Source organism: Medicago sativa, chromosome 3, assembly GCF_051527215.1.
Source record: "Medicago sativa cultivar Bolivia chromosome 3, Bolivia_mono, whole genome shotgun sequence".
NCBI classification, from domain to species: domain Eukaryota; kingdom Viridiplantae; phylum Streptophyta; class Magnoliopsida; order Fabales; family Fabaceae; genus Medicago; species Medicago sativa.
The window spans coordinates 29,745,025-29,769,151 of NC_140751.1; the positions used below are offsets into that span (position 1 = coordinate 29,745,025).

The 24,127-nt window shown below is 35.5% G+C and overlaps 1 protein-coding gene and 1 pseudogene across 4 annotated transcripts; one reads left to right on the forward strand and one right to left on the reverse strand.

Annotated features, from left to right (window-relative positions):
• The first annotated feature begins 525 nt into the window (after positions 1 to 525).
• LOC146937006 (putative disease resistance RPP13-like protein 1 pseudogene) lies at positions 526 to 6,564 on the forward strand (annotated as a pseudogene). 3 transcript variants are annotated; one of them, XR_015030818.1, is made up of 5 exons: positions 526 to 4,427; positions 4,881 to 4,994; positions 5,076 to 5,180; positions 5,704 to 5,780; positions 6,197 to 6,564. The product of XR_015030818.1 is annotated as a putative disease resistance RPP13-like protein 1 pseudogene, transcript variant X1 (transcript). The 3 variants fall into 3 exon arrangements; XR_015030819.1 differs by having other exon boundaries at positions 5,076 to 5,170; XR_015030820.1 differs by lacking the exon at positions 5,076 to 5,180.
• A 3,373-nt stretch (positions 6,565 to 9,937) lies between these two features.
• On the reverse strand, positions 9,938 to 17,292 carry LOC146937007 (uncharacterized). Its single transcript, XM_085751523.1, has 10 exons — positions 17,148 to 17,292; positions 14,733 to 14,905; positions 13,812 to 13,932; positions 13,115 to 13,167; positions 12,418 to 12,547; positions 11,824 to 11,969; positions 11,325 to 11,513; positions 10,907 to 11,133; positions 10,578 to 10,714; positions 9,938 to 10,276 (listed from the first exon to the last, which is right to left on the reverse strand). Exons 1-10 carry the CDS (start codon positions 17,286 to 17,288, stop codon positions 10,214 to 10,216), a joined length of 1,380 nt encoding a protein of 459 aa, XP_085607649.1. The 5' UTR covers positions 17,289 to 17,292; the 3' UTR covers positions 9,938 to 10,213.
• Positions 17,293 to 24,127: the final 6,835 nt, after the last annotated feature.

The following is a 24,127-nucleotide window of genomic DNA, read 5'->3' on the forward strand; positions in this document are numbered from 1 at the left end:
TTTCTGTGTGCCCATTTTTTTTTTGGGAGATTAGTCACTTTAGTCCCTGAATAGGAAAGGAGTCGTCACTTTAATCCCTGAATACAGATAAATTGCAAAATAATCCTTGAATGTAGACTCTGTTAGTCAATTTAGTCCATGAATGCAGACTTCGTTAGTCAATTTAGTCGCTGAATGTAGACTCCTTTAGTCACTTTAGTTCTTGAAATTGACCAACAGAGTCTACATTCAGGGACTGTTTTGCAATTTGTTTGCATTCAATGACTAAATTGACTACTCCTTTCCCATTTAGGGACTAAAGTGACTAATTCCCTTTTTTTTTTATTTGGGTTTGTGTCTAAAGAAGTATATGCTGAAAGGTTTTCCTAGGATCACTTTGGAATCCTCACATTTATTTGGGTTTTACCTTTCTTTATTCTTTTCTATTCTTTCTGTCAATTATTTTGCCAGATGTGTGTCCATTAACCATTGGTGTGCTTTTTTCTTCAATTCGTCTAGTTCTTTGCGTTCTATCAATTCTTTGCTATAACCGTGTATTTTTCTTCACCCTTATCTCTTTACTATACACACTGCCAACTTCCTTGTTGTGTTACTTTAACAACAGAAGATGGCTGCCACTTTGGTAGGAGGAGCTTTTCTCTCTGCTACTGTTCAGACTTTAGCTGAAAAACTTGCTTCACAAGAGTTTCGTGATTACATCAGAAACACCAAGCTGAATTCCTCACTGTTGGCAGAGTTGGAAACAACGCTACTCGCTCTTCAGGCGGTGCTTGATGATGCAGAACAGAAGCAAATCACCAACGCTGCTGTCAAACAATGGTTGGATCAACTGAAAGATGCAATCTTTGATGCTGAGGATTTGCTTAACCAAATCAATTACGACTCCCTGCGATGTAAGGTGGAGAAGAAACAAGCTGAAAACATGACTAATCAGGTTTGGAACCTCTTTTCATCTCCTTTTAAAAATTTCTATGGAGAGATCAATTCGCAAATGAAGATTATGTGTCAAAGGCTGCAACTTTTTGCACAACAGAGAGATATCCTTGGCTTGCAAACTGTGAGCGGGAGAGTTTCTCTTAGAACGCCTTCAAGTTCAATGGTAAATGAATCTGTTATGGTTGGTAGGAAGGATGATAAAGAGAGACTCGTTAGTATGTTGATATCTGACAGTGACACTACCAATATTGGTGTGGTTGCAATTTTGGGTATGGGCGGTGTTGGCAAAACCACTCTTGCGCAACTTCTTTATAATGATAAAGAAGTTCAAGACCATTTTGATCTGAAAGTCTGGGTTTGTGTATCGGAGGATTTCGATATTCTGAGAGTAACTAAAACCATTCATGAATCTGTCACTTCAAGAGGTGGTGAAAACAATAATCTTGATTCTCTTCGAGTTGAATTGAATCAAAACTTGAGGGATAAAAGATTTTTGTTAGTGCTAGATGACCTGTGGAACGACAATTATAATGATTGGGATGAGTTAGTAACCCCATTGATTAACGGCAAAACGGGAAGTAGGGTGATCATCACAACACGCCAACAAAAAGTTGCGGAGGTTGCACACACGTTTCCTATTCACAAAGTACATCCTCTATCAGATGATGACTGTTGGTCGTTACTTTCAAAGCATGCATTCAGAAGTGAAGACCGTCTAGGTAGTAAGTACCCAAATCTTGAAGAAATTGGTAGAAAGATTGCCAAAAAATGTGGTGGATTGCCCATAGCTGCTAAAACACTCGGAGGAATTTTGCGTTCAAAGGTAGATGCAAAAGAGTGGACTGCAATTCTACATAGTGACATATGGAACTTACCAAATGACACTATTTTACCTGCTTTGCGTCTAAGTTATCAATATCTTCCCTCACATTTGAAAAGATGTTTTGCCTATTGCTCAATTTTTCCGAAGGATTTTCCACTTAACAAGAAGGAATTGATTTTGTTATGGATGGCAGAAGGCTTCCTAGAGCATTCTCAACATAATAAAACAGCTGAGGAAGTAGGCCACGACTACTTTATTGAATTGTTATCCAGGTCCTTAATTCAACAATCAAATGATGATGGAAAAGAAAAATTTGTTATGCACGACCTTGTCAATGATTTAGCCTTAGTGGTGTCTGGAACAAGTTGCTTAAGGCTTGAATGTAGTGGTTACATGCCTAAAAATGTTCGTCATTTGTCATATAATCAAGGAATTTACGACTTTTTCAAGAAGTTTGAGGTTCTCTATAATTTCAAATGCTTGCGAAGCTTCTTACCCATTAACCTTGGCACGTTGGCAGGAGGATATTACTTATCTAGTAAGGTTGCTGAAGATTTAATACCCAAACTCAAACGGTTACGCGTGCTATCCTTAAAAAATAATCGAAACATCACCATACTACCAGAATCAGTTGGTAGTTTGGTGGAGTTGAGGTATTTAGATCTCTCATTCACTGGAATTAAAAGCTTGCCTAATGCAACATGCAATCTTTACAATCTTCAAACCTTGAATTTAACATGGTGTGAAAACCTCACTGAGTTGCCACTACATTTTGGAAAGTTAATTAACTTACGGCACCTTGATATTAGTGAGACAAATATAAAGGAGATGCCAATGCAAATTGTTGGACTCAATAACCTGCAAACATTAACTGATTTTTCAGTTGGCAAGCAAGACAGCGGGTTAAGTGTCAAAGAGGTTGGTAAGTTTCCTAACCTGCGGGGAAAACTTTGTATCAAGAACTTGCAGAATGTCATCGATGCCATTGAGGCGTATAATGTCAACATGAGAAAAAAAGAACATATTGAGGAGTTAGAGTTACAATGGAGCAAACAAACGGAAGATTCGCGAATAGAAAAAGGTGTGCTTGATATGTTGCAACCTTCATTTAACCTGAGGATAATGAGTATTAGGTCGTATGGTGGGACAAGCTTTCCGAGTTGGTTGGGTGATCCTTTGTTTTCTAACATGGTTTCCTTGTGCATCTCTAATTGTGAATATTGTGTAACACTTCCACCACTAGGTCAACTACCTTCTCTCAAGGACTTGACAATTGAGGATATGACAATAGAAACAATTGGGCTAGAGTTCTATGGGATGACAGTAGAACCTTCCATTTCTTCATTCCAACCATTTCAATCTCTCGAGCATTTAATAATCTCTGATATGCCGAATTGGAAGGAATGGATACACTATGAAAGTGGTGAATTTGGTTTTCCTCGCCTTAGAACTTTGTGCTTAACCCAATGTCCTAAACTAAGGGGGAATTTGCGTAGCCATCTTACTTCAATAGGTAATATTGATATAACTAGCTGTGAAAGTCTCTTAACTACACCATCTACTACTTTGCACTGGCTCTCGTCATTAAAAAAGATACGCATTCAGGGATATATAAAACGGTCTACAGAAATTTCCCAATCGTTGTTACTTGGGTGTGAAAGAACCCAATGGTTGTTACTTGAGATTGATTCTCCCTGTGTGCTTCAAAGCGTAACAATCATGTATTGTGATACCCTGTTTTCATTACCCAAAATTATTAGGAGCAGCACTTGTCTTCGATTCTTGGAACTTCATGATCTTCCATCTCTCGCTGCTTTTCCAACAGATGGTCTGCCCACTTCATTGCAGTCACTTGGAATTCATGATTGTCCGAATTTAGCATTCCTGCCTCTTGAAACATGGGGCAATTACACATCGCTTGTGACTTTGCGTTTATGGAATAGTTGTCATGCACTTACCTCGTTCCTATTGGATGGTTTCCCAGCACTCCAAGATCTTTCTATTAACGGCTGTAAAAATCTGGAATCCATTTTTATTTCAGAAAGTTCTTCCCATCTCCCGTCAACCCTCCAATCATTTGTGGTATATGAATGTGATGCACTTAGATCGTTGACTCTACCGATAGACACCTTGATCTCTCTTGAACGTTTGTCTCTCGGAGATCTTCCAGAGCTAACTTTACCATTTCGTAAAGGAGCTTGCCTACCTCCCAAATTACGAGGTATTTATATTGTATCAGTGAGAATAGCAACGCCTGTAGCTGAATGGGGCCTCCAAAGCCTTAATGTTCTTAAAGTATTGAGCATTGGAGGTGATGATATTGTTAAAACCTTTCTGAAGGAGCGGTTGCTGCCGATTTCCCTTGTGTATCTGGGAATCCATAATCTCTCTGATGTGAAATCTTTTGAAGGAAATGGACTCCGACACCTATCCTCTCTTGAAAGACTGCGCTTTTATAATTGTCCAAGGCTTGAGTCTCTGTCAACAGACACTTTTCCATCCTCTCTTAAGATACTGTTCATCAAGAAATGCCCTCTGTTAGAAGGAAACTATAAAAGTCAGCGGTGGGAACAGTTGTCCATCCCAGTCGTAAAAATAAATGAGGAAGTGATAATATGAGGGAAGGGACCAAAAGAGAAGGGAGGGAAAATTTGCAATCCTGTTTCAGGTATGATTCTCTTTTATGCATCTATCCATGAAGAATTGTTCAATTTTTTTAGTGGAACAATTCATAAAATAGTCAAGTTCATTTATAATAACTAACAAGCTGTGGTAAAACATCGTTTCTTCATATTTTCAAATTAATGTGTCTAAGACTTTGTTACGCAATTTTCTCAACAAGTAAATGAAAACTAAAAGGTCTGCTGCATAAGTACAAGTAGATTAAAATAAGAATCCAGATTGATTCTTGGTTCAATGTAATGGCAACTTGTTCCAGTAAAATATATCTATCCTATGCTAATAACTTCAATTTCTATTTTATGCAACATGCACCCTCAATGAGATTTGATGTTCCTTGAGACATATCTTTGTTGAAATAAAACTAAAGAATAGTTAACAGATAAATAAATACAATTATTTTTGAAGCCATCGTTAATTTTTATTCTTTTGTTGTTAATAGGTTTGTCATCTGTAAGGCGTGCAAAGTGCATACACAGAGATTTGGTTCATCTTTTCATTTCTCTTAAGGAAGCAGCAGACACTACAAGAATAAAGAGTTGCTGGAAACATAAATGTATGTCATAAAGCTTCAGTTTGTACTTACTTATCTATTTTGATTATTTTCTATATTCTGATTAGTTTTTTTTTAATGAAGAATCTAAACTAGCCTACCGAAATTGACACCTGGGAGAATCGAACCTTAGACCTTGAAGAGGAGCACACTCTAAGGTCCCAAGCTAACACCACCAGGTCAATCCAAGTGGGTTATATTTTGATTAGTTTACACGTATATTTTTGTTCAGTACTTTTTTTACTGATTTAATTCATGAGCACTAATTGTAACAATATTTACATTATTGATGATTAAACAAATTTTACTTTCATCTGAAGTGGATATGATTAGTTGAAATAAATCGTTGGTTGTTCATTTTATTTTGGTTTTGTGTTAGCCTTTTGTTGAAAGAATAGAACTTAAAAGTTATGAAGCACTGATACAAACACAGACACGTCAACACCGATAGTAACTTCAGAAAATGACATAATTAAATGTCATCACATGTATCGGTGTCATGTCGGTGCTACAGAGCTTAAAAGTCCTTAGTGTATAGTTTACAATAAAACAGTACATAGAAATTCAGTTTCACAATCTGACATAAGTTTTTGCTGTAAATAAATTTAATTATGAAGTGATGAATTGAAAGAACAAAAAGCCTTACATAAAGAATGCAATTAGTGCTACTAACAAAGAATTAGCAAGTTCTGATCTTCTTTTTTTTTTTCAGTTGCTTACTCAAACAAGGATTCTGATCTCATCTTGTTGGCTCCTGGGTAGTGTTGAAAGCAGCTGGATATAAAATTGGTAAGCCCTTATAAATTAAACGGTTAAACTCTATTTCTGGTCCTTGCAAATGTACGATTTTTTGTTTAGTGTTTAGTCCTCACAAATATACAATTTTTTGCTTTTTGTAATTGTTGTTTTGTTTTAGCCCTACAAAATTTGTTCGTATTCAAAATTGGCCATTGCGATATGCATGTAATATTCATTTTAGTCTTTGTAGATCATATTAGAGGGACTAAAGAGTTAGGCTTGTCACATTTACATTGTCTACTTGAAATATTTAGAAGTGTTATAAACTTGTTCTTAAATTGATTACTAGTCACAGAAAAATTAACATTTACCCAGGTTTTAATTTTTTCCTCTGTTTAGTTCATTATTATTTTAATACATACACTATTGAATTCAACCGGAGTGATAAACTTTCTTACTTCGCGCAGGTAATTCATGATGCCGGAGAATACTTCCTCGCTGAAACTGTCAAAATACTGTTTTCGTCAATTGAGAAACGTACGATGATAAGATGGCAACGAAGGAAAGTCTCAGGAAAGGGCTCATATATCTCTGCTTGAATCAAACAATTTTTAGGGAATTAGAATTTTTTTTATCCAGACTGTCACTTTGTTATAGGATTAGATCTAACATAAGTCTTTCTCCAAGTCCAGAAACTTGGCAGCAAAACCTGAAATTACAAGCCATCTACAAATGTAAATCAACATTGTCTATTTTTTCCTCTTCGTAGATTGTATTGAAGAAACCATGCAGAGTTGTTTTAGAATCAGAAGTCAATATTGTATATATCAATCATTTCTCTCCAAATTTAATAACTGTTACAAAGGAATTGTTGCCTACAAATATAGCCTAATTTTTTACCTCAGTAATAACATGAATGACAAATAAGCAACTCAAACTCATTCAGCTATATTCCTCGTGTAAAATGGGTAGAATTATACAATACAATTTGAATGTTGGCGGTAGGCATGGCAATGGGGCGTGGTGGGGACGGGTTTTGCCTTCCCCATCCCCATCCCCTACTCCCATATGCTTACTCGTTACCCTACCCATACCCAACGGGGATGAGAAATTGAATCTCATCCACATCCCCAATGGGTTTGGGTATTCCCGCCCCATCCCCGTCCCTGTAGTGAATCAATATTTTTTTAGTAGAAAAAGAGTTTTTTTAAGCTTCAATGGTAATGTTGTAATGCATTATCCAACAATTTGCGCTCATTTTAACATTTCCTTACCGAATAATTCAGTTGCTCCTTTAACTATCAATGAAATTCTTATATCATGACAATTATCGAACCAAATAGCATGGCATATCATTATCAACCCCCTCAACAAAAACAAAAATATGACCTATCTACATTCGGGTAGGGTTTGGGTATGGGTTCGAGGTAGATACATATATCCTCACTACCCTTCCCGTACCCGTATTTTGAAATCGGGGAAAACCCAAACTCGTACCCAAACCCAGTCAAACCAGGGAAAACCCGTCAAATCGGGGTTGGTTTGGGCGGGTACCCATGGGCACGAGTTTTATTGTCATTCCTAGTTGGCAGCAAGAATTATAGTTTCATACCTCTATTTGATAAAATATATATATATATATATATATATATATATATATATATACACACAATTTGCCTCTATCAAGGATCTGATAGTACAATTTGCCTTCTTCTGACCACGTGTAGAAACAAACAAAGAACTCAAAAGACAAAAAGAATGAACGAATAATTCCAGTTTCAACAAACAAATTTTAAATGTCTAATCAATTGCATTATCCATATCAGGAAATGACCCAATGTCCTTGATTTGAAACTTCTCAACGACTCTTAATGCGTTGACACTCTTCTCCAACGTCTCTCTAATCCTTGCATGTATAAGGAGCTGAAGACTTGAAGAACAAAAAATAATACTCTTCTATTTTTATTGTGTCTTACTCTGTACAAATCAAAAATCGCATAGAACACTTAAGAATTGTTTATCGAAGTTTGTATCTTATAAATTCTAAGTATTAGAGTTTGTTATGTTTTGTATTGTTTACATCTCTGATTGTATATCAAATGTAAGAACAAATCTATTTATTTGTAAACTCTTAGAAGTCTTTTTCAGTTGTGATTAAGCATTGAAAGCCTCTTGCTTTTGTGCTTGAGCATTGTGAAGTCTCTTGGTTATGTCCTTGAGCATTTGTAATCTTGTTTGATTATAGTGAAATTCTTTGGAAGTGCAAGGGGACTAGACTACTCTTGGATTGTATGAGGAACCAATATAATTGTTTGTGTCTGTTTTCCCTCTCTCTATATATTATCTTACTTCATTGCAAGCAATTTTTGAGTACTCCTAAGATTCTGAACCTGACTCAGACTGTGAACTCATTCAGACTCTGAGCAGTGCAAACACTTAGAAAAGTTGAAAAAGACAATACAATTCAACCTCCTCCTCTTATGTTTTTCTCACCTTCAGTTGGTATCAGAGTACGGTTTGTGCTCAACCACTTAACCGTGTGACAGTTAAAGATTCATAGAGAAAAACATGTCTACTAGTGAGAGTGGTTTTGGTCCTACTGTTTCAGGAAGAAATCACAACGTTACTATCAACTATAATTACAACACCACTAATGAAAAGCACAACTTTTCAGTAAAACTCCATCTTTCAGTGGATATATAACTCAATTTTTATGGTGGAAAAGCAAAATGTATGGTTACATCATTGGTGTTGATGATGAACTATGGGACATAATTGAAGACCGTGTTACACTTGTTGTTGATACAGAATGAAAAGTGACAGACAGGAAAAGCTTAACTGCTACTCAAAAGAAAAAATACTAAAAGCATCATAGAGTATGAGGGATTCTGGTGGATGCAATACCTCGTTCAGAGTATATCAAGAGCTTGGATAAATTTACTACAAAAGTTGTTTTTTAGTCAGTGTGTTCTATCTATGAGGGAAACTAACAGGTAAAAGAGGCTAAGGCTAACTAGTTAGTTCATCGGTATGAGCTTTTTAAAATGACGAAAAATGATATTAAAACCATGTATTCAAGGTTTCAAATTATTGTATCAGGCCTTTAGGTTTTGAGCAAAAAGTTATAACGTACCTGATCATGTCAAGAAGATTCTTGGGAGCTTCCTGCCAAGTTTAGACCAAAGGTTACAACCATTCAAGAAGCAAGGGATTTGAACACATTGAGCTTGGAGAATCTGATAAGCTCTCTCAAATATCATGAGAAGAAGTTCAACTCTATTTCTTTGACATCCAAGGAAAAATCTGCCAAAACTCTAAAGACTGCTAAGTTAGAAGAAGAAGTTCTTGATGGATATTCTGAAGATGATTCAAGTCTTGAAAAGATGGCTGATTTAACCAAAATATTGTATTACTTGACCAAGAAGATAAGGTTTCAAGGTAAAAGAAGTGGGTCAAAAGGGTCAAGTTACAAGAATAGGAAGGAAGAACATAAGGGTTGCTTCCACTGCAAGAAACTTGGTCATTTCATTGCTGACTGTCTAGAGTTACAGAAAGACAAGTCAAAGAAGGAGAGCTCCAGGAAAGAAATTTACAGGAAAAAACTTAAGAAGAGTCTTATGGCAATATGGGACAAATTTGATGAAGAATTAAAACGTGAAAAGAAAGAAGATGAAGAAGCTAATCTGGCCCTGATGGCCACTACAGCTTCTGATGCAGAATCTGGTTCAAACTCTGATGATGATGATGAGCTATTTTCTAAACTAACTCATGAACAATTTGTTGACACTGTCAAAGAAATTGTAGAACGTTGTCTAGACAAATCAAAAGCTTTAAAAATTTACAGAAAAATTTGATTTGTTGACAGAAGAATCCAAGCTCATGGAACATCAAGCCAAAAGTCTGTTAATCCAAAATGAAGATCTCAAAGTACAGAAATAAATTTTTGGAAGAAAGTCAATTTTCAAACGTCAAGAAAGTTAACACCCATGATAATGCTCTTGAAGATTTTATCATTGGTGGCATTGACAGAAGCAAATTAGCTTCCATGATTTATGGAGTAAGTAGGAACAAGGGAGAAGGAATTAGCTTCCATGATTTATTTGTCTTAATAATTATTGATTGTTATGCATTGTTGAAGAAAAAATAAACTTCTAAAAAATATAAACTGAAGAAAAAATAAACTTCTAAAAAATATAAACAAAAGAAAATTTTATGTGTCCTTGTTCTTCGAGTATTGATCAATTTCAGCCTAGCCTCACAATAAACAGAGTAGTTTGACATCAAAACAGTATTGCCTCGGAAATTACACACAACGATAGTTTACTTTCCAAATTACAAAATAAATAGAGATATTATAGTGAAAAGGGAAATTTTAAAAACAAATAACCATACATTTCTATTTGAAAAATTCATCAAAACAATCTTGCCCAGGAGAAAAAGAAAACCAGTAGTTTGACATCACAAGTCACATTAATTCTTCGAAATCAATAGCGGTGGATGAGTTGCTTGTATGCGTCCTTGTTCTTCGAGTATTGATCAATTTCAGCCTGGCATCACAAGTAACATATTAATTATGCATCAGAATTATTAGTTTGATTTTTCTGGAACTCAACTACTTTAGAGAAAATTGATTTAGTAAAAAAAGAAATACTTTAGAGACAAACTCTAGTTTTTTTTATTCAATGGATGAGAATTAGACGACTCATAATCAACCTTCGCTAAATAGACTTAAACATACAACTTAAAATATGAGTAGTCCGATTTTCATTACGATCAAGAAGTGCAATTATGTGATAGTGCCCAGAAATCTACCCAAGTGTTAAAAGCTTTTTTAGTCAAAATATTTACCTTTCCAATTGCTTTTATGGCAGTTAGCAACTTCTGATCAATAAATTCGTCAAATAAATCAGTCTTTTCGAGAGCTTCTAAAGATTCCGAAAGTGATTTTGGCAATCTCTGAAGGTTTTCTAGATTCGGATATGTGTCTGTTTAATACATAAAATAAGAAGTTCATTATTCAATTAAATATTTTATACAAATGCTGAAATTGTAAGAACAAAATAAATATTATGCAATCATAATACAAATCAGCAAAAGAATCATAAAAGAGCAGTGCGGAAAAAAAAAATGGTAGCAGATTAGAAAGGGAAAAAGACTTATAGTTTATATTATCTTACCAATAGGTTCAGGAAGAGAAAGATGTCGACGAAGGCCATCAATGCCAGCAGCAATTGTAGCAGCTAAGCCCAAGTATGGGTTTGCAGTACCATCAAATGGTTTAAACTCAAAATTACTCACTGAACCGTCGGGAGTTCCAGGTGAACAAGATCGCAATGGAGCATTCCTATTTTCCTTTCCCCACAATAAGTATGAACCCCATGTTGTCGGCTGCAACCTATCATAACTGCAATCAAATTGAGTAGTCACGTAAGAAGACATAGAAGCATAATTTGTTATCCGACCTCGAGGCATGGATTGAAAGAGTTAGTGTTTATAAATTATCCGTAACCTCGACTCTCAAAAAATGTCGAACTTTTTGGTGTATCAAGACAACAGTAATATTTAGAAGAATGAGTGGTCATAGAGAACATAAACCTGATAGGAAGTGGTGCTACAAATGGCAAAATAGAAGGAAGATGATGTAGAATTCCAGCCATGAATTCTTTCCCCAAAGTTGATATTCCATACTTTGATGATTCATCAGATGCCATAAATACATTTTGGCCATTCTGCCACAAGCTTAGATGCACATGGCATCCAGAACCCACATCATCTAATGTGTACCTTCAATATTACAACAAAACACTATTATTATGCAATATGCACTTCAAATTGTTTACTTATGTTCTATATAAACGATAAAATAAGAGTTTATCAACTCCGACAATGTGTTTGCGACTCGGTTTTTGAAGGGTTATGCAGGGAAATACTTTCACTGGCTAAGTCTATATTTTACTATATATTTTGATTTTTTTTCCATGGATCAATTTTTTTTTTCATAGATCAATTTTTGTGTGGGTGAGATTTAGAAGAATTTATTGTTTCGATTGATGATATAATAACAGATTGAAAAATAATTGAACATGGCACTTACTTTGGAATAAAAGTTGCAAGCAAACCATGTTTTCTAGCAATTGCCCTAACAGCTTCACGTGTGTATACTAAGTTGTCTACAGCTTTATTACAAATTGTATGACCCAAAACCAGCTCAAATTGACCTTTTCCGGTTTCGACATGCAACTGCAATTAAAATAATTCCGAGAATAGGCCACATGTGTTAGAAATAAGGCTCCAAATCATATTCACCAAAGAGATAGAAAGTATTGAATCTCATACACTCCTAAAAATGTAAAAGAATTTTTATAATAAAAGTATATTAACGACTCCTCATCATATCATGTATTTAGGCATTTTATCTAGTTGTTTAGTAACTTTGTTCTACGTTTTTAAAGGATTTCAGAATGCGATCCAACAATCCTATGGTGGTCCTTTTCAAGGCATTGATTAAGGTTTGATACAAATCTTAGCCCCTCCCCCATTTACTTTATTACTTATGCGATTTAGTTCGGTTATTAAATTACCATCATAAATCCAACAAAAATCAAACAGAATCAGACTTATTTACAAGTAATATAGTTAAATTTATTCAAAACAATGAATCAACTTGAAACATCCATAGTTTTCTTACCTGTTCTACTGGAATGCCCATAGAATGCAAAGCAGAAGTAACTTCACGAAGTATTGGGGAAGCAACATCAAATGCTGACGAGCAGCCGTAAGGACTCGAGTCAAATTGTATCCATCCTTCTTTTCCTTCCCTGAATTATTTTTTTCATGTTTGTAAAGAGAAATACTAGGGTCGCACATTTTAACACACATTATAAACTTATTTGACTTGTTTTACTGGAAATCGGCACTACAAGTTGCTAAACAATTCTCTTTCAAAAAAATAAGTTGCTAAACAATTTGTGTAGTTATGTTGTTATATAGCATTGGTAAATCAGATTTCAAAGAAGATGATGGAAGCAATTGAATTCAATATAGCAAATTCAACATAGGAGAAAATAGTTTTAGTCAATTGGGTTGGGTGGAAGTAACCAATGCCTTTTACAAGAGAGAGAGAGAGAGAGAGAGAGAGAGAGAGAGATTGTGTGTTTGTGGGAGGTTGACAAGAGAAGATTAAAAGTAAAAATAATAATAAAAAATAAAATAAATGGTAAAACAAAAAAGATGGAACCGGTTATCAACTAAAGTGAATTAAGAAAGTGGATGACATCAATAATTATAATTGACATGTGTTAAAAGAGTATGTTAATGGATGTGATATTAGAAATGACATAATAAATTTCACAAATCGATTGACAATATAATATTGTATGACATACCTCATTGTGCTTTTCAAGAGAAAAAACTCAATCTCAAATCCTGCATTCACCACCTAAAGGGAATGTAAATTAACAATTGTACTATTTGAATAACAAAAATTGGACAACCTATATACTAACAATCTATGTTAACAACGTTGCTCAACAATCAAATTTAATTGTTAACTTGTTTGAACTGCGTTAACCAATTAAAATTTTGACGTGAAAGTTTTCTAAAATACCAAAATTATTTTTGATAAGTTAAACAACATAGTCCATCCTTAATAAGACAAGCTCTACAACGTGCACACACTACATCGCATTTGTCGAAGCGTTATTATGTGTGTTTTACTATGGTTTACAATCACATTGCAATTGCAACTTGATGCGGCACCAGACACTATCACAGTCATATATTTGAAACCAAGAACATCAATTTTACTTCATTAACCACAATTTTCAGGTCTTAAAGTATATATTTAGATGAACACTGAAAAATATTGGGTAGTGACGTCCAAATTCGTGGTTAATGAAGTTACGCAGGGTAATGAGTTTCCACATAAGTATTACTATTAACAATCTACTAAATGTGATAAACCATATAACTGAAGTGCATTAACCACTTCAATAGTTCTCTTAATTTCATCGTTCAAACATCTTTAATAAATAAAACACCATAGTACAACATCCTTGATAAGAAAAAAACTATGCAGCATACCAAGTCAAATTCATCTTTGAGAATTTTGGTAACTCTTCTAAAGGCTTCTCTTGGGCAATATTCCCAAGCTTGACCAGGTTTAACATTCAAATCACCTAAAACCATTTCATCTTGTTTGTACCTACAGTGGATTAGATTATATAATTCAGTCTGTCTTTTCTAAGAAAGTCTACTTTAAAGATGATATCATTAAGAAAGAAACCAGAAAGACTATAAATATAGTCAAACTCAAAATTAGTACGATAATTAAAAATTATAACATTTCTTAATTTCATACATATTTTTTTTAGGGATTAATTTTATACATATTAAAATTGAAATTGAGATTTATTTAAAAGCAATTTGTTCTGGACCGATCAAAGATCTGGGATTAATTGCTTAGGCCCAATTACAAACCAAACCCAAATGCTGCATTTGGCAATTTACTCGCAACACACCCCATCTCCGCGAGGGGGGGGGGGGGGGGGGGGGGGGGGGGGTGCTCGGATTAACTGAGACCTGTTCAAACAAACAGTAACGTCTGTTTTCCCACGTTCCCGCGAATATCTCACCGGCGGTTACACTTCTGCTGATTTCGTAACCGCCGGATACACGTGTGCCATTACAACGGCTCTGCATTCACCCACCTCTATAAATAGGAGGCTCCTCGCAGCCTCTAAGGTAGAATCACTTTCAGTCTCAACCCCCTCATTCTGAACCACTACTGACTCGAGCGTCGGATTGTCCGCAAGTACACACCCCTATTCGGTTCAACGCTCACAGGAACACTTTCACCACCGTGAACCACTTCAATGAACCAAGCACCGACAACCACCTTCTGATCAGGTACGATCACAAATTATTTTTTATACATATGACACATTTTATGTAATGGAGGAGTAAAAAACATAAATATAATTATTTCAATAGAAAACTGTGTACCAAGGAATTGTCCTTATAGTAGACAAATCTGGTGTTACTCTTGCATCACCGACTAACCCTAGACCAGAGCCAGGTGCAGGTCTATCCAAAATGGAAGTCATTACAATACTTACAAATGCTAAACCAACCCCATTCTTCTTAACAATATCATAGAAATGTTTTCTAGGAATAGCCTGAAACAAAATATGACAAAACCTCAGAACATATTAATATAAATATTAAAAGATTATTCTTCAAAAAAAATATATAAAAAGATTTAATGTGTTTTTTTTCCTAATTCCTACAAAATTTTATTTTTCATCTCATTTCAAAAAAAAATAATTTCATCTCAATAGAAAAATTTCACCTTTTAATCCTTTCAAAATTATTGTGTAAGTAATTTTTGTCCAGGCTGCTAAATCGATATATATTTTGAAAAGAATATTTTGATGATATGTTTAAAACTTTATAAAAAGTTTCCCTAAAAAAAAAATTTTAATTTGATTTCTATTTCTAAATTTTGGTTACTTTTATCTTTTTGACGTTTAGAAAATTTATATATAATATACCGCTTGATAAAAAAGTTTAAATTTTTAAGGAAGAACTTTTTCAATGTTTTAAATGTGTCTCCAAAATTGTCCCCGTGAGGTTAGCTCAGCTGGTAGGAACAATGTATAAATATATGCACGATCTGGGGTTCAAACCGCGGCCACCCAAAAAAAAATGGGGTTCAAACCCCGGCCACCCAAAAAAAAATGGGTCTCCAAAACATCATTAAAAATAGTACAAAATTTTTTCAAATTTTTTTTAAAAATAGTACAAAAAATTTTCAAATTTTTTTATAGTGACGAAAAATAAATTTGAAACATTTATAAGAACTATATATATATTTAACATTATAAGAAATTTGTAAACTGCAATGTTACAATCTACTGGTTATTTGGCTGTGTTGATATTTTACGTAGAATTCATGTTTAAACCCTCACAATATATCCTTTTTAAAGGAATGCTAACAACACTCATTTTTGGCAAAATAAATGGAGTATGCAATTTAGAGAGAGATGAAAACATAAAATAAATAGTGGGTCTCGTTATCATTAATTATTTTTTACTTTTTCAATTTTTGTATTTTTATCTCTTCAAATGGAATAAATGAGATGATCACAAATGGAGAGGATTTTAACTGCACTTTTGAACACTCTCTTTAACATTTACTCTTTCATCAGATGGAATCAATGAATGTCCCACTATTTTGTGTGGTAACTATTTCCAAAGTGTAGATCCACGATGATTTAAACTAATAAAAAAGTAACTATTAGAAAGAGCATTCAAAATAGAGTGTTTTAAGCACTACTGTTCTTCTTGATCCATGTGTGTTTATTTAAGTACAGGTTAACCTATAGGCCAATAGAAAAAATAAGGCTTAATACATCATTTGGTCCCTTAACTTATTTTTGGTTTTTATTTTGGTATCTTTTGATGTTTACTATTTTGGTCATCTCCATTAGTTTTTTAATGTTTAATATTTTTGATATGATTTCAACCATTCAACTGCAGGTCCATTATATTTAACAGTGTACCACCAACACCTATATTTTTTCTTCCTTCCTTCATCTTCTTCCTTCCACCACTTCTTCATATTCATACCAAATTCATCAACATTCATACAATAACTAGAAAAAAAATCCATAAAATAATCAATATCTCAGATTCAAATCCATTCATTCCTCCAATATGATGAATTCATCCCTCCAATATTTTGATCAAATCAATTCATTGATGTGCAAGTGCTATGGAAGATAAAACATGAATTTATTGTGGTGAATGGTTTCAGTTTTTAAGAGAAGGAGAAGAATCCAAATTTGGGTAGTGGTTTTGTGAAATGGGTTGCTGTGCAAGTGTTATGGAAGATAAAAACCTCAATTTATTAGTGTTGTTGATGGTAGTGGTTTAGTGATGAGAAGAAGAAGAATATGATGATGATGATGAGTTTTGATGTTGAATTCATGTGTGTTTTGTTTTTCTGGTTTTTTTTTTATTTTATGAATGTTAGTTTGAAGATGATGAAAAGTGGGAGGAAGAAGATGAAGGAAAAAAGGAAAAATTAGTTGTAGGTCGGTTTACGGTAAGATGCAATAGACAAGCATGATCCAACGGCCTTCTTTTTAAATAAAAGATTAAAATGTTTAAATTAAAAAATTTAATAAGGTATATGGTGGATCACCTATAGAGTTGGTTTACCTTAGACATTTAAGGTTAAAAACTAACGAAGATGACCAAAATAGTAAACTGCAGAAGATTTATGGAACTAAATTGAGACACTTTATAGTTGCGGGACTAAAAATGTAAACCAAAAATAAGTTAAGGGATCAAATGATGTATTAAGTCAAAAAATAAAAGAATAATTAAGTGAAAGAAACAGTAAAGGAAACTCACACGACATCTGTGTTGTCCTGAAATATTAACCCATAATATTCGAACAAATGAAACATCACTCTCTAAGTCATCCACCAGTTCAACCTCCTCCACTGCTTTGCTCAACTCAATCAAATCCATTCTCTCAATGGGAGTGCTCATAGTCAAACTCCTCTTCTCAATATCTTGTAATCAGCTCCTTCACCTACTTATATAGAGCATCTCTCATGCTTTGAGGATTAGTGAGTAAATATTAAAAATAAAATAAAAACTTTAAAAGTAGTGCATTGGATGATACGTAAATTTATATATATTTGATCCAATTTCGGAAAGTGTGTGAAGATTTGGAGGGTGCGTGAAGATTTGGGATATGGACACGTAATATTATATACTATATACCAGTGGAGAGGCCGGGATCTGAACACCTAATATTATACTCCGTCCTACTCCATCTGGTCTCAAATATAAGAAAAAATTCTTTTTTTAGATTCATTGAATAATTAATGTATCTGCTTTACAATGTAGACTAGATACATTAACTACTCAATGAACCTAAAAAAGGAATATTTTCTTATATTTGAGACCGGAGGGAGTATAATATAAGCAAAAAACTCATTTTCTTTATCCCAAAATGTAACATCCCAGACTGCTTACAGGATTGCCGACTAACCCCACAAACCAACACGAGTCTTTTCAGCATGCTTTGTCCTCACTCACATGCTTACCAGGAAACTTCCCGGTAGGTCACCCATCCTAGTACTACTCCAAGCCAAGCACGCTTAACTGTGGAGTTCCTATGGATTGAGCTCCCGAAAAGAAGATGCATCTTGTTGATATGGGTAGTACCTAACAATTCTTATAAGCCTTCCTTCAACCATGTAGTCCCATACCTACACGGCCTCCGGATCCCTCTCATTCCGATGTGTTTCGGTTCCTACTATTGTCGTGGGGGTCCCTTGCGGCTTAAACCGTTCCCCTTAGGTCGGGAACCTTTCGTATCCACCTAGCGGGATATCGAAAGCCACGACGTGGGTGTTACATGCCCACCAGCTTCCGCCTGGTTCGTCCCCGAACCACACCGTACTGGGAGAGGTCTTGTAACACCCATACCAGACGCATCTAGAAAGTCTGGCATGTGCGTTAATATTAGTACTGGATACATTAAAATATACAACATAAAATTTTAAGAATGAATAATAATTACATCAAGTCACGTTCGTATAAATCATAATACAATACAACTCATCCATACATAAAAATACATCCTTGATGTCCATATTGTCCCGCAGCTTTACGAACGAACCCTTGACGTAATATCCATCCGGCTCCGAACATGCATAACATCCTGCTTATCTGAAACAAATAAGGATTGGGATGAGACATAATGTCTCAGTGAGTTCCCCTAAATCCTAGGCTATAGGCAACCTCAAGGGAAAACCTACGGTCACCACGTGTCTACATTACAACCTGACGGTTGATTATACGTGTGTGGGGACTTGCATACTAGACGGTCGTGCATACTAGAGCCGTCATAGTCTTATCTTAACTTGTTATAGGCTTCACTTCCTATACGTGTCATGGCGGTTGAGGGGAACCTAGAACCGCGTTGCCAAGAATACACTCTATGTATCGAGGCCTAAACATAACATAATCATGACATGACTCTAAACCGGACGATTAGGGGAAACCTAAGATCGTCGTCGGTATCATGCTCTTTACTTGCTCTATTCCATGCCTTGTACTTGTCATGTAGCATCTAATGCTCTTATTCTTAAACATAAACTTGCATGGATTCACTCTTGCATATTCATGAACATAACATAATCATAATCATATCATACATAAACGTATCTAAGTTCATTCATTGGGTTAGCGTTGAACAACAATTATTATCTTGGTTCATTTTACGGATAGTCCCGGGTGGAGTAACCCCGAGATCAATCCCATACATGACCGATGTACGTACATCGGACTCCCTCGGTGTCGTGCGGGTCCCTTGCGGCTTAAACCGTTCCCCTTAGGTCGAGAACCTCCCGTATCCCCCTGGCGTGGATAACAAGAGACACGAGCACCTACGTCTTGCTTATTTCAGTGACATGCGGGTCCCTTACGGCTTGAATCGTTCCCCTTAGATCGAGAACCTCTTGTATCCCCCTGATGTGGATAGCAAGAGACATGCCACCTACTTATTAGTCATAGTCTTGTCGTACGTATACATAAACATATTCATACTTGCTTGCTTATTACCTCGGACCCTTAAGTCGATCCGATTATCGGTAAATACATACTTGTTCATGCTTGAAAGTTCTTAATCATGGTGGAGTGATTAACTAATCAAACTACTACTTAACATGCTTACTATCTTAATCTTAATCATGTGCGAAGATAGCATACTTCGCGTCTTAACATTCTAGAGATCTTGCTAACTAGCTAGTTCTCGACAACTATGTCGAGGCTCTAGTTTTCCCTTGCTTAGTGAATATTTTGCTACCCGATTCATGACTTGTTTCTCTCGTATGCCATGCCTTACCAACATGCTTAATACTTGCCTCATATCATAAAAATCATGCTTTCATTGATCATCATTTAGGACCTTGGTTTGAGGGGTTTACATTCGTTAAAAGACATCATAGAGAAAACTGCGTCGCGAATCCCCACGCCTGCCTGAAGCGAGCAAAACAATGGGATTTCTCCCTGTCTTACTCGCCTAGGCGAGTGGATTTGCTGGGGAGGCGAGTGGTAACTCGCCGTGACGAGTTGGGGGCGAGTAAGACCCCCTTTCGGAGTTCTAGCTCGCCGTGGCGAGTAATAGCTCGCCGTGGCGAGTTAGGACAGTCCAGAACACTTAAAAATGGTATTTTTGACCCAAAAACCTCAAACCAAGTGACTCTATGTGTTTTGGAACATATTTGATCATTGGAAACTTATAAAACATGCATATGGCAAGTACTAACATGTATAGCATGCATGACATAAAAATGGGCAACTAGACTAATACATAAACCCTAGAATTTCATGTTATTCATACTAAACATACATGGCATAATCATAATCCCAAAGGGTAGGAAAACTAGCTATGGAACTCACCTAATCAAGTTCTTGAAGCTTCACAAAGTTCCAAGCCCAAACAAGCTAAAACCCTAGTTTTGCTTCACATGCTTCCTTTGTCCAAACCATAACCATCTTGATATTTTCTTGCAAATCTAAGGCATCTTAATCCTTGCTAGCCCATCTCTAATCCCAAAACAAAGCTTTCCTTCAACAAACCCTACTTTTCATGAACTTCTCTTAAGGAGGAAAAGTGGTGAAATCAACCCATTCCAAACTTCATGTCTCTTCCTTGATCAAGATGTAACCATAACATACACAAGCCCCAAGCTTCCTCTTTACTAACAACAAACCCTTGATTCATTAAGAAGAGGAGAAATAGAGAAATTAAACATGATCCATACTTCCTTAAGCTTAAATGATCATAAGGGAACAAGTTTGGAAGTTTACCATGAGAGGATGAAGTTTTGAGAAAGATTGGTGGAGAGGAGAAGAGAAAATGGCGTGGGAGAAGAGAAGAGAGAAGGGAGAGAAATGTTTTCCCCAACTTAGAGAGAGAAAGGATAAGGGAAAATGAGATATTTTCCACCCAAAAACATATAAATATCCTTTTCCGTGAAATTACCATTATGCCCTTGCCTTGAACGTGTTTAAATCCGACACTGATACTTAATCCGTATTATGCTGACATGTCATAAAATATTTTCCATTAACTTACTTTTCCATAAATTTAATTCCTCTGGCACGATTGACTGATAATATACCGATGCTGACAGGCGGGATATTACATTCTACCCCCCTTAAAAAAAATTTCGTCCTCGAAATTTAGAGACTGACTACCAATCATCATGACAAAAACTTACCATCTATGGTCTGGGCCATACATTTCTTATTCATACATATCCAAGAAGTTCATCTTTGTTTGTTTTTCGTCCTGTTTCTCAATTCACATACATAAGCATATAGCTTTCTTGTTATTAATACCACTCTTACATAGGGTTATCTTAGTACATCGTGATTTAGAACTTACCTTGCTACACATAGATGTATTATTAAATCGAACTCGTATCTTACCCGATTAGCATGAACCATTCATAAAGATATCTTATCATAAACATGAACACTCAGGATTTGCCTTTTAACTGGAATCCTACCGAAAACCAGGTTTGCCCTGCAGTGCTTACTTGTAACTTTAAAACATCTTTTCATGCATACATAATCTTTCTTACCGCATTTTGCGACTTATGCCTCTTACATTCCTTACTCGTATAGACGATTCCACGAATCTCTTATCTTTTTCCAGAGCCTTGAGAAATCTTCCAATTCCATTGCAATCTCATTGCATTCTTATCGCATCCAAACTAATAGGTAACTCATATTGCCTGACCTGAAAAAGTGAAATCAACTAGCCACTTCATCTGACAATCTAATAACCAACGTTGCGGTCCACCTGCTATTGAAACTTTCTAACATATCCACTTGCACATACATCGTATACTCTTAATACACTTCCGTGTATCCTACATGATATTGACTTCATACGAACATTGTCGTTCCAATAGCATGTGCATACTTCCAAGTGACGTCTCTTGTTAAATGATAACGATACATGTTCTAAAATCTTTCTTAAGGAAACTTTTTCTTAAACTTTGGTATTCGGGTTCTTGGAACGAATATACACATGACTAAAAAGATTTTATCATTTCCAAAACTGATTGTGTAATGGTACTACAGAACCACTAGACGAGTTTCAATATTTTTTTTTGAGAAAAGATTTTACAACTCGGCCAAAGCTTGTCCATGACAAGTTGGTCCTGAAGTTTGTACGTCTTAAGTATGTTTACTTACGACGTATCTTATCAGTTTTGAAAATGTAAAATTTCATGAGTTAAAAATAAGTATCGTTCCCAAGTTCCTAAATACCAATCTTAGCTTTAAAAGTTATAAAATCATGACTTGAAATGTCTTAACAAGTATCGTTTTCACTCGACAAGTACTTCATACAAGAGTATGAATCTCATTGCACATCACTTAAAAGTTGCTTCTCTCTCATGATAAATTGCTTACATATCCGTAGGAGATCCTTGAACCTCTTGACATTAACATTGTTCCTCTTCTTCGGAACACTAAACTTGATTCTTTACTTGAGTCGCAACTTAAGTCTTCTGAATCTTACAAGTTTTCCATATTTCATGATTACCGATTAACTTTCATGGCGCTACTCTGATTCCCTCCGGTTGGCTTAAACAAATACTATAATCCATTAAAGCAATTGAGACTCCAATTCATGCTTATCACTTGATTACTTACTTCTTGAGAACTTCCATGTTGCAACCAACATCACCACCTTACACTTGCCTTGTAAATTCAAAACTTGTGATAACTTATCTTATGCTCATAATTCTTGACTTGGGGTAGACCTTACGTTCTTGCTGGTTACATTTACCATACATATCATAATTGAACCTGTTTCCAAGCAACTCGAATTCCTTTGACAAACTCATATAACACTTGAACAAATCCTTCTTGAACATCTAAACCTTGTACCTTCGTATCCTCGCATACTATATTTTGCTTAATCATAACAATGCTTGCTGGTTGATTTTTCTTTTAAAAGAAAACTTCGCAAGCTAGCGCACAGGTCATTGACGTTGATGATTTTCTACTGTATACAAATACTGAGTTTAGGCCCCGGTCGTTACTCTAAAATCATAGAACGAGTTGATAACACATACGTGCCACCAATCCTAGACTCTAATAAGTCTAGCCCGCTCTACGAATGTCGTAGCAAACCGGTTCCTAGAAATCTCTTGTGAATTTCCAAAATGTCAACTTCAATCACCCATACGCGTAATTCTTTTTAAAATCCTTTAAACCTGATAGTTCAATTTCATAATGAGCCTTAGCAAGTTAATTAAGCAAAACATAGGTTTGAGCGATACGTCATAATTCCACATAATCCGCGAACCTTGTATTTCTCATAACCTTGCACCGCTTTAACTTCTTACTTCATACCTCATGCATAAACTTCTGCGACTTTCCTTTTATATGCCGGAACTTTCATACTCTTGATCTTGGCTCGTTCTTGACTCTTAAAACATTAACTTCCAAAGTTACCTTAAACTGTATCGATTCCGTTGATTGTTGCCCATGCCTTATCCCTTGAAATTCTTAGGATATGATATGCATTCATCACTTGAATGTCACAAAAGATTTTTCATCACATAAAATACTATTGTGAAGACATCTCCCCAATAGTCATTGCAAACCTTTGGAACGAACGGTTAAATTTCATAAAAACAGAAAATTTCGTTCCAAGTTCGCTATTGGTGAGTTTCTCCAACTATCTATTTTTTTTTTTTCAAGTAACCAATGCACATCATTCATTCCTAGCATCATAAAACATTCTATAACGTATGCATGGCAACTTCAACCTTTTCGATACAATTCTTGGCACGTCGGAAATCAATGCCTTAATCCTGATAACATATAACTTTCTCCACTACGAATTGCTTACCTCATTACGTCCCACTTAACGCAACTTGATAACTTACATGTCCTGAACTTCATTTTCGGGTACATGAAGGATCACTAACATCTTACCCGACATTGTGGGAACGTCCCTTCTTAATATGCCTTACATTCCCGGAGGATTCACACTTGTACCTGATTAGTTCACCGGCCACCTTTTGGCACGATAAAACTTCTTCATCACATACTTCGTTCCTCCTGGGTCCTATTCAGCTCTCAGGCATCCGTTCTAACTGTTGAATGCTAAATTGAGTTGATCAGGCTCAACTAACAATAACAACTAGAACACTTACCCGGAACCCAATGGTCCCACTTCCTTTGTTGTAAATTAATGACCCAAGGCACGGTCTGAATCGACCTGCTCTGATACCAATTGTAACACCCATACCAGACGTATTTAGAAAGTCTGGCATGTGCGTTAA